Raw genomic sequence first — 11,366 nt, 5'->3', positions numbered from 1 at the left:
TCAGTTATCATCATTTTCGAAAACAAACTGAGAAAAGACTTCTCTTGACAATTCATCTCTGGGATTGCTGATGGGGTTTGCCTTTGTATAGTCAAGGGCATTGGGGATTAGGACCCATCTGCACAACCATGGCAACAAGGTCCGTGTGAGGTAATCAGGGTCCTGTTCTTCATTCATAGGATCAAATGTTGGTGGACATATACAATTGTCCCAGTTATTGCGCATATTCTTATATCTACTGTCATCCACCAGCAATGTCCGAGACTCGTCATATTCTGGGAACTGCCTCCAGACTTAACAAAGGGGCTTGAAAAAGATAGGCTTATCTCTAAGGTCAATTGGAGTGTGAGGAATGTCTTCAAAATATGACCACTTCTCACATTGCTTCTATGAGAAGAGAGCCTTAAAGTAGTAAGACCTGTCATTCCATAAGTCTGGCCAGTAGGTTTTGATGATTCGCTGAATGTTAAAATCAGTACAAGTGCTCCAAACCATCACATCTGCTATCTGTCTCAGATCCCAAACAAACTGTTGCACATCCCTGCGGTAATACATCCACAATCTGTCTCCAACTCTTATTAGTCTAACTCTGTTGGAGGCTGGGGGTGGAGGGTGTTTAATTTCACTAGTTTTTGGATTGCGTTTGGATACATCTCGCTTCACAAGCAGCCCATTTAGATCAAGGATGATCAGCTTTTTGATTTTGCAAAAATTTGGAACAAGATATTTCCATCCAGGGTTGTCTAGCAAGATCTCCTCAATTTCAGGGCAAACACCTTCTTCCTAGTCTTCCTGTACTTCATTTGTTGTTAGCTTGGTTGGTATGTCAACAACATTCTCATCTTCTTCTTGAACATGTCCAATCCAGTCAAGCACTGCCATAGACAAGCACCATGTCTTAAAAACCTAAACCAGACGGATGTATTAGCCTGTTTGAAACACACTTGCAAAGTATACCTTGTAGTGTATGGATTTCCATTTCATTAGGTTCATGAACTTCTATGGAAACCACAGTCCACCTGGGAGGAGATACTGTACATTCTTGATCGTCTTCAAAAACTAGAGCAAAAATAAACTCTACTAAGATGCTAATGATAACTTCAATGAACAATAAACAATAGATGGAGCAAAAATAAAGCTGTCTTATCATTATCATCAAAAAGAGGGTACAAAGACAAAATTAGAAAAAGGCTACAAAGCAGGTTACAAAGCACAAAAGGTTGAGGGGCTACAGAAGTTTCTTGTGGGGTTTTGGTTTGGGAGGCTTAAGGTTGTGTCCTTGGAGGTTAGACTTTTTCCTAGCAGATGAATGCTCCATGGTTTTTTCACCTCCTAAATTAGCCTCTGCAGGCTCGGATGCAACCGTTGCTTTTTTCTTTGGTGTGCCAGGCTCCTCAGAGCTGCTCCTCTTTCTCTTACTCCGCAGCATCTCACAAACATCTGAAATACGCACGTCATCATCAGACAAGTTAACTATTGTATCCATTTCAATTGGCTTGTCAGATGAATTGGGTGCATCCTCTACGTCCTTGTTCTCTGCAGGTTCTGGATTCAAAGGCACATTGGCTGACTGCTAGGATGCATCACCTTTAGCTTCATCCACTACAGGTTTTGGCTTCACAGGCACCTCGGCCGACTCCTTGGATGCATCACCTTGAGCTTCCTCCACATCTGCTCTTTTTTTAGCCCTTTCTTCTGCCTTTTGTTGGTGGTGAGTGCCTTCCCCCGCTTGTTTCTGGGATGCATTCTTATCCCCGGCCCCACCACACATGCTATCAATATCGGGCTTGCGTGATGACCCAGCTTGGGAGTGTGCTACATAAAAGTTATGCAAATATCCAAAGAGAAGAATGTTCTGCAGATTCAGTGCAGAATACTACCAAATCCATCAAGAGGAGATCCAAAGGTGCCTTCCATTGGATCTTTCTCTGCTTCTACATGGAGAAAATAAAAAAAATGGTGAAGAAATGAATCTACAATCAGCTTCATATCATAAGGTATAAAAACATTAATCACCTGTATAGAAATGGTCATCCATGTTTGGCTCTCCAGGTGTCAACAGATTCAAAGCATCTTTTAATGGTTCCTCACATCCATGAAACAGACACTGGCTGGCAAACTTACAGGAAGTTACAAAACAAAGTGGGTGTTATCAAAAATCATTTTTGATAGCATCAATACTCTCAAACATGACTTTATCTCTCTAGAACTAATCATTCTAGAGAGAGAGTACCATGGAGAAGAGGTAAATAGGCAATGTAAGTGTCTCTGAGAGGTCTAGAGGCAAGAGCAACTCATGAAAGTGTCTAGGAAATCTTGCCAGGAGTCCATAGGATTTTTCAGGGCTCAAAACGGGTAAGTTATGCTCTCAAAACAGACAAACTAGGTCACAAATGCGAGAACGGGGGCTAGAGAGAGGTGGAATGTGGGCCACAAGGGCCAATCAAGGGCCCAGATGTGTGGATGGTGCATGCAAGCCTCATCCAAGGGCTAAAAATCAAATGCGCATTTTTGATATTCTCTCTCTCTCAAAATTGCCCATGAGCCCCACATTGCATGGCCATATTCTCTCTCTTGCATGGCTGCTACCTAATTTTAGGTAGCCACACACACACACACACACACACACACACACACACACACACACAAGAGAAATTTGAATTCTTCTTCTTGCTCTAACTTGAGGTGCAGGGGTCAGTTTGGCATGCTGTCAGTTGCTATGGAGAGCTCCCATCATCCTCTTCAAGGTGACAGGCATATGTGCTGCCACTATTATCTCTAGAGTGCATCCATCCTTGGATGTGCTTATTACAAGCTTGCTAATACTCATAAACTCTCTTATTAAACCCCTATTAATCAAGGAGAAGCTGTCGAATCAAGGAGGCATTGAAGTCTATGCGAGGAGTGGTGAGTCTGCTACAAACAACGGTGATTATGACACAGGATAATGGAATCTAGAGGTAATTTGATGCTTATTGAATGATGCAATTCATGCTCATGCTTATGTAAACCAGCCCTAATTAAAGAGGGATTAAGGAGCTTTAATAGCTCAAGAAACAACCATGTAATTGCTAAAGAATTACACTAATGAAAGTCCTTTCGAGGGGGGGCCGGCCTCTAAACATGCGGCCCTCTATGCTATGTATTGTTTATGGTTTTCTTTCAAGTTCCTATGCTATGTCTATGGTTATGTTAATGATTATGCATATATGTGTATGTGCAAGGATTAGTGGCTCCATCACTAAATCCTTACACATTAAGGGAAATTGCTATCTATTTCTAGATTAGTGCTACTGTCAAGAATCTAGTGCTTGCACTAGCCATGGATCCATGTCCCACATTGGCCGTAGGCATACATATGTGTGTATGCGGGCGTATATGAGTTTCCAATGACATGAATCTAAGGTTAAGTGTGCCTAGGATTCTCCTAAAAAGAACCCTAATGAATTGTGATTAAGGTTGTGCTTAAAAATGGCAAAGCATGTTAGGTATTTACTAAGTATGTTACATAAACAAAAAACTTTAAAAGATTCTTAAATTAACGCTGTTGACATTTGGTATCAGAGCTTAGGTTTTTCCTTTCTTGCAAAAGAAAGGAACGATCTCAAAACAACCTTAGCGCAAGGTTAAGAGAAGCTTGTGTAAAGACACACACATCTTCATGCAAATGAAGTTTGTTCCTAGAGAGAATTTGTCTCATGGAGCTTGATAGCTCTGAGCAAAGACATACTCTAGCCAAATTCAATTTGCATGTGGGTTGTGTGAAACTCTTGCCCACAAGATTTGAATTTCCTTGAGTAGCTTAAGTTGCAAGAGAATGCAATACTACTTAAGCTAGGAAGAAAAACAAGAGTGCTAATTGCATGAAGAAAGACGACCGTTGGTAATTGTTACCTTAGTCGGCTAAGGAGTTATTACTCCGCAACCGTCTGTCGGCCACCCGGTTCCGTCATTTGGGGGTGGCACTGTTAACCCTTACCGTCTAGTTAACACTTGCCGATCAGGGATTGATCACGAGTGTGCTTTTACCCTAAATCTCTTGTTTTTTTTATAAGTTTTAAGGAGTAGGAAACCATGTCTGATAACGTGCAGGACCCTGTTAACGTATGTACAATCAATTGAAAGAAGGATGAAGCATCAAGGGAAGGTACCCAAGCTTTAAGGTACCTCGTGCAATCATTGCATGATGCTCAAGTGAACCCCTCCTTACAGCCTATGGTGCATGCGTTAATGAGATCCAACAATCTCATCCCTTCCACTAGCCATGTTGATGCACCAAGCCACATGATGATGGAACCCTCTCACAAAGGAGGACGAAGCCCAAAGGATTTAGAGAAAGAGGAGCATTTGTCTGAGGTTGCACCTCGAAGGAGACAAATTCCATGGTCTCCCAATCATGCATCTAAACGTAGCCGCCGTCCAAGCCCAAGTCCAGACTCATTCTTGAATGAGGAAAGGAGTGAGAGAGGTAGGGCACTCACAAAAGAGGAGAAGGTCTCCTTCTCCGCCTACTACCTCACCCCCTTCTTCAGACATGCAAGAATCATCCTCTTCCTCTTTGGGATCATCTTACAAGGCGCGTTTTATGAGGAAGTGCAAGGGATCCTACAAGGCTTGGAAGTACGCAAGGAAGTTGGAAACCTTCAAAGAGGGAGGTAAGAACATCACTTTCCTCTCTTATGACGGGTCATATGGACAAACGGACAAGGTGCTAGCCTTTTTCCAACAGTTTGATGCGGCCTTTGGTGGGGAGCATTTTACAGAGAGGTCAAAGCTAGGCCATGTTGCAATGCATTTTCAAAAGAGTGCACGGCAATGGTGGGCTAGCTTAAAGACTCAAGGCATAGCTCCCCGCACGTGGAAGGAATGCCGTCAGGAAATAATGAAGCAGTTCCTGACCGATCAAGCTAAAGATGATGTGCTTACACAATGGAGAGGGCTTAAGCTTGAAAAAGGAGAAACCATGCAAAAGTATACCGATAAATTTTGGGATTTGCATCTCAAGGCTACGATATACAAGAAGATTGATTTCTCAGAGCAGAAGCAACAGTATTGTGTGGGCTTGAATGAGGATATGAAGACTTACATCAACGCACAAAAGCCCAAGACCATATCGGAAGTAATACATCACTCTTTAGTAGCTGCTAAGATTTTTGTTCCTAATAAGGGTTTTGTGAAGCCACAGGATAATGGGGACAAGAATTTTAAGGATCGTGCCAACAAGGATGCAAAAGCACCAGGCAACAAGGATCAACGTGCCACTAATGGCAAGAAGAAGGAACCCAAAGAGTACAAAGGTCAGAACAAGCTCTCACCCACGGAAATGGAGAAGTATCGCAAGGAAAACCATTGTTTTTGATGTGGAGAGCAAGGGCATAGCTACTGCAATTTCCCAAAGAAGACACAAGGGACACCACAAGCGTCAAACATCCTATCCATTCATGAAGATGAGCCGGTGCAAAGCTCATCCCAACTATTATACACATGGGGGAGAGTGCGGGATCAAAGCACCTTTATGCTCTTGGATCCTGGCTCTACCCATAATTTTATCTTTGTTGAGCTTGCACAGAGGCTAGGGATTGATGCTGAGGATATGGGGCCACCACTACAAGCTTTAGGAGCTTTTGAGGGCCAACAAGTTCCAATCACCCTGTTGATTGGAAAGTTACGTATTCATATTCAAGACTACTCCGATAGTGAAGACTTGTTTATCTCACCTTTAGTCCATTAAGACGTTATTCTAGGAATGCCATGGTTCCACCGTTTGTATGCAAATATTAAACTCCTAGAGAAGATAGTTTCATTTACACATAATGGTAGAGAAATTAGCATTAAAGCACAGGGCAAAGGGAATTCTATTCCTATTGTAACTAGCGATTCCACTAATAAGTTAATAAAGAAGTCTCTTTTCGCGTATATGCTATATGTTAAAGATTCCCAACCCCTGCATGTCAATGAAAACCCTGTGAATGTTACTAATTCTTCTCAAGTTGTGAATGATCATAATGATATAAATGATACCAGTAATTGAAATGAGTTTTTGCATTCATTTGATTCATGTTTTGTGGACGAAATTCCTAATGAACTTCCACCCTCAAGGGGAGATGATGACCATAGGATTGACCTTATACAAGGTAGTACACCTCCTAATAGGGCTCCTTATAGAGTGTCTGTCCTTGGGCCAATAGGAAGAAATTATGTCCCAGGTTAATGAATTACTAGAGAAGGGAATGATTAGACCTAGCTCTTCCGTACACAAAACTGCTTTCCGTACTCAATTTGGCTTGTACGAGTATTTAGTGATGCCTTTTGGTCTCACTAATGCTCCTGCAACGTTTAACCGTCTTATGGATAGAATCTTCCGCAAGCATCGTTCATACACGGGTGTCTTCTTTGATGATATTATAGTGCACTCTAAAACCTTAGAGGAGCACAAAGAGCATCTAGCACAAGTCTTTAAGGAATTGCAAGAGCATAAGCTCTTTGTTAATTCAAAGAAAAGTGAGTTCTTTTTTAAGGAAATTCGCTATCTAGGTCATATCATTTCAAAGGATGGTATTAAAATGGACCCAGATAAGCTGAAAATCATTCAAGAATGGCCACAGCCACTCAACTTACATGAGTTGAGAAGTTTCATTGGGATGTGCTCCTATTATAGAAGATTTATTGAGAAATTTTATGTAATACCTGGACCTTTACATGATTTAACCAAGAAAAGGGTTAAATTCCAATGGACAGCTAAAGAGAATGAAGCCTTCAATGAACTCAAGAAGAGGCTTATGACTGGACCCTTGCTAATACTCCCTGACCTTAAGAAGACCTTTGAGGTTCATTGTGATGCATCGGGCGATAGCTTAGGTGTTGTCCTTTCTCAAGAAGGACATCACATAGCTTATGAAAGCCGCCGCTTGCATCCACAAGAACGGTCACTGCGAATTTATGAAAAAGAGTTATTAGCAGTGATACATGCTTTGGATTCATGGAAGCATTATCTATTGGGAACTCCAATCATAATACAGAGTGATCATCAAAGTATAAAATACTTTATGACTCAGACCAAACTTTCCGATAAGCAAATGAGATGGGCTAACTTTTTGTCCCAATTTAATTTTCATATCGCTCATATTGTTGGAAAGAATATTCAAGTTGTCGATGCTCTTTCAAGACGACCTTTGGTTAATGCAGTCACAATAGCTCATCATAATGACCTTACGGCCATGATTGATGACTATATTAATGATGAAGATTTTGCTCGCATTATGGCTGCAATCTCTAATGATCTTCCTCATGAACCTTATTCTCTAAAGGATGGGTTTCTTTTGCATGGTTCAAGACTATGCATTACCAAGAACCTTCGAGATAAAGTAATGCATGAATCACATGTTCCCCCTTATGCGGGTCATAGACGTATTCAAGCTACCACACAAGCAATAGAAACCTATTTCTATTGGCCAACCATGAGGAAGGATATACATGCATACGTTGAACAATGCCTAGTATGTCAAAAGATCAAGTATGATAGAGGGAAAGCCCCAGGTTTGCTACAACCTCTTCCAATTCCTAATACTCCATGGGAGAGTATTTCAATGGACTTTATCTTTGGATTACCCAAGTCCATACAAGGAAATACTGGAATTTGGACTATAGTGGACCGCTTTAGTAAACAGGCACATTTTATCCCTGTTAAGAAGACTATCAAAGCTCACCACATGGCCAAGTTATTTATCTCCCAGATCTTTAAATACCATGGATTACCCACATCCATCGTTTCAGATAGGGACCCCAGAATGACTAGTTTATTTTGGCGGGGCCTATTTGAAAATTTGGGTAGACGATTAAATTTCTCTTCGGCCTATCACCCTCAAACGGATGGCCAAAGTGAAATTGTCAATTCAGTAATCCTAGATTTACTAAGATGTTATGTGAATGAGGTTGACTAAAGAAACCAATGGGAAAAGTATTTGCCATTAGTAGAATATGCATACAATAACATAGTGCATTCCTCTACTGGAAAGTCCCCATTTGAAGTAATAGAGGGCAAGCCAAAACCTCCTCTCATGCTTAAGATAAAGCATAATATCTTTGCTATAGATGAATGTGTGAGGGATATTAAGGAATCCTTCCAAAAGATTAAGGAAGCTATTTTTGCTTCACAGCATAAACAAAAGAGGGCTGTTGACAAGCATAGAAGACCTTTAGAATTCAACATTAATGATTGGGTTCTATTAAAGTTTTCCAAGGCTTGGTTACGTCACACAACAAGTAAGGATTGGCAAGGTGAACCGACGGGTCATCAAAAGTTCTATGCTAAGTTAGCCAAGCGCTATTACGGTCCCTTTCAAATCCTCAAGTGGATTAATGAAACTTCATATCGTTTGAAGTTGCCACCTACATGGCATATACATAATGCCTTCCACGTGAGTCTTCTTAAGCCCTTCAAGGGAACTCCTCCTACGGAGCCAATAGAAGAAGAACCAACTGAGTTTGAAGAACAAGAGGAGATCTTGTAGCCAGAGATCATCCTTAGGCATGAGGATAATTTGTTAAGGAGTGGCAAAACCTTAAGACAATATTTAGTTAAGTTCAAGAATTACCCTCCTGGAGATGCAAGATGGATGCAGGAGACCCAACTCAAAGACTCTATTGATATGCTCAATGAGTATAAATTTTTGTATGAGTTGGTGTAATCATAATAAAACAATCATTTTTTGCAAAATTCTTTATTTTGTCAATGTTTAATTTATTGTTTTAAAAGTAGTTTAACATTAAACTGTCTAATAATGTTTTATGTTTTATGGTGTACACAACGATACATGTTAAAATGGTTCTCCTTAGCGTGATTCCATCACCTAAGCACCTGCTAGCATTAGCCATCTAGTCCAGGAAAGGAACCTTATACTCACATGTGGATCCAGAGTATAGAAGTGGCCTACTTTAACCCCTAATGTTCATAGTCGAGGTCGACTATATTTTCAAGGGCAGGGTAATGTTATCAAAAATCATTTTTGATAGCATCAATACTCTCAAACATGACTTTATCTCTCTAGAACTGATCATTCTAGAGAGAGAGAGTACCATGGAGAAGAGGTAAATAGGCAATGTGAGTGTCTCTAAGAGGTCTAGAGGCAAGAGCAACTCATGAAAGTTTCTAGGAAATCTTGCCAGGAGTCCATAGGATTTTTCAGGGCTCAAAACGGGTAAGTTATGCTCTCGAAACGGACAAACTAGGTCACAAATGCAAGAACAGGGGCTAGAGAGAGGTGGAATGTGGGCCACAAGGGCCAATCAAGGGCCCAGATGTGTGGATGGTGCATGCAAGCCTCATCCAATGGCTAAAAATCAAATGCGCATTTTTTATCTTCTCTCTCTCTCAAAATTGCCCATGAGCCCCACATTGCATGGCCATATTCTCTCTCTTGCATGGCTGCTACCTAATTTTAGGTAGCCACACACACACACACACACACACAAGAGAAATTTGAATTCTTCTTCTTGCTCTAACTTGAGGTGTAGGGGTAAGTTTGGCATGCTGTTAGTTGCTATGGAGAGCTCCCATCATCCTCTTCAAGGTGACACGCATATGTGCTACCACTATTATCTCTAGAGTGCATCCATCCTTGGATGTGCTTATTACAAGCTTGCTAATACTCATAAACTCTCTTATTAAACCCCTATTAATCAAGGAGAAGTTGTCGAATCAAGGAGGCATTGAAGTCTATGCGAGGAGTGGTGAGTATGCTACAAACAACGATGATTACGACACATGATAACGGAATCTAGAGGTAATTTGATGTTTATTGAATGATGTAATTCATGCTCATGCTTATGTAAACTAGCCCTAATTAAAGAGGGATTAAGGAGCTTTAATAGCTCGACACAACCATGTAATTGCTAAAGAATTACACTAATGAAAGTCCTTTCGAAGGGGGGGCCGGCCTCTAAACATGCAGCCCTCTATGATGTGTATTGTTTATGGTTTTCTTTCAAGTTCCTATGCTATGTCTATGATTATGTTAATGATTATGCATATATGTGTATGTGCAAGGATTAGTGGCTCCATCACTAAATCCTTACACATTAAGGGAAATTGCTATCTATTTCTAGATTAGTGCTACTGTCAAGAATCTAGTGCTTGCACTAGCCATGGATCCATGTCCCACATTGGCCGCAGGCATACATATGTGTGTATGTAGGCGTATATGAGTTGCCAATGACATGAATCTAAGGTTAAGTGTGCCTAGGATTCTCCTAAAAAGAACCCTAATGAATTGTGATTAAGGTTGTGCTTAAAAACGGCAAAGCATGTTAGGTATTTACTAAGTATGTTACATAAACAAAAGACTTTAAAAGATTCTTAAATTAACACCATTGAAAGTGGGTGATACGCATGTTGACACTGGAGCATGTAGACACCAGTAACAACAGGCTGCATTATAGACATCCCACAAGCAACACAATCACCAAACTGCGCACAGCTATTCTCCGATGACAAATGAACAGGCGGCCTAACAGGAACGAAGGGCATTCTTGACTTGAACTTATTAATAATCATTTCCACAAATCAAAGATGCCTTGTCACCACTTCTACTTCCCATAACAAAGTGTCATGCTGACCCTGAAAGAAAATACCACTATGCACTTTATAAAAAGTGGCCCAGCACCACTAAAAAGTGGTTGGCAAATATTCAGAAGTGAAGAAATATAAAAGCCTGAGCAGTGACTTTTTAGTAGTGTAGCACAACCTAAAAGTGGTTCTGAGTCATGAGGATATGTAAATAAAACTATGCAAGAGCCAAAATGACCAATTTTTTGTGGTCCAGCAGCACTAAAAAGTGTTACCATAACCACTAAAAGTGGTACCACCACCACTAAAAAGTGAATCCTTACCACTTGAAAGTGGTTGTAAACCATTTGAAAGTGGTCATGAACCATTTGAAAGTGGTCATGAACCAATTGAAAGTGGTCATGAACAACTTTCAAGTGGTCATGACCACTTTCAAATGGTGACGGAACCATTAAAAGTGGTTTCGTCACCATTTAAAAGTGGTCCTGAACCACTTAAAAGTGGTCTAGCACAACTTTCATGTGATCAGGCACCGCTTCAAAAGTGTGAAGCACCACTTTCAACAAGTTTCGTCACCACTTTAGAGATCACTTTAAACACGGTGATAACATTGTGTACCATTTGAATGTGTTCATTCACACTTTGAAAGTGGTGCCTGATCACTTGGAAGTGGTTACCGACCTTTTGTAAGTGGTTCCTAACCACTTGAAAGTGGTTTGTTACCACTTTTTAAAGTGGTTCCGTCACCATTAAAAAGTGGTCATCAAGCACTTAAAAGTGGTAACGAACAACTTACAAAAGG

At 40.7% G+C, this 11,366-nt stretch overlaps 1 protein-coding gene across 1 annotated transcript; it reads right to left on the bottom strand.

The window, feature by feature from the left end:
* LOC148039335 (uncharacterized) lies at nucleotides 1-10,525 on the bottom strand. The gene is made up of 8 exons (XM_087675335.1): nucleotides 10,382-10,525; nucleotides 2,017-2,149; nucleotides 1,881-1,928; nucleotides 1,628-1,815; nucleotides 1,330-1,570; nucleotides 799-875; nucleotides 419-657; nucleotides 1-118 (listed from the first exon to the last, which is right to left on the bottom strand). The coding sequence occupies exons 1-8, from the start codon at nucleotides 10,523-10,525 to the stop codon at nucleotides 1-3; spliced, it is 1,188 nt and encodes a 395-aa protein (XP_087531461.1).
* Nucleotides 10,526-11,366: the final 841 nt, after the last annotated feature.

Source organism: Lygodium microphyllum, chromosome 3, assembly GCF_053477565.2.
Source record: "Lygodium microphyllum isolate KBCC chromosome 3, Lygodium_microphyllum_v1.1.10, whole genome shotgun sequence".
Lineage (NCBI taxonomy): Eukaryota > Viridiplantae > Streptophyta > Polypodiopsida > Schizaeales > Lygodiaceae > Lygodium > Lygodium microphyllum.
The sequence above is the reverse complement of the archived record's forward strand: the minus strand, read 5'-3'. Positions and strand labels throughout refer to the sequence as shown.

Excerpts from the sequence above, each read along its gene's own strand:
- LOC148039335 (XM_087675335.1), bottom strand. The coding sequence starts at position 10,525 with ATGCCCTTCGTTCCTGTTAGGCCGCCTGTTCATTTGTCATCGGAGAAT. Across the intron at positions 2,150-10,381 it reads TCCAGTGTCAACATGCGTAT|CACCCACTTTGTTTTGTAAC; the intron begins CACCCACTTTCA and ends GATTTTTGATAA. Across the intron at positions 1,929-2,016 it reads GGATGACCATTTCTATACAG|AGAAAGATCCAATGGAAGGC; the intron begins GTGATTAATGTT and ends ATGTAGAAGCAG.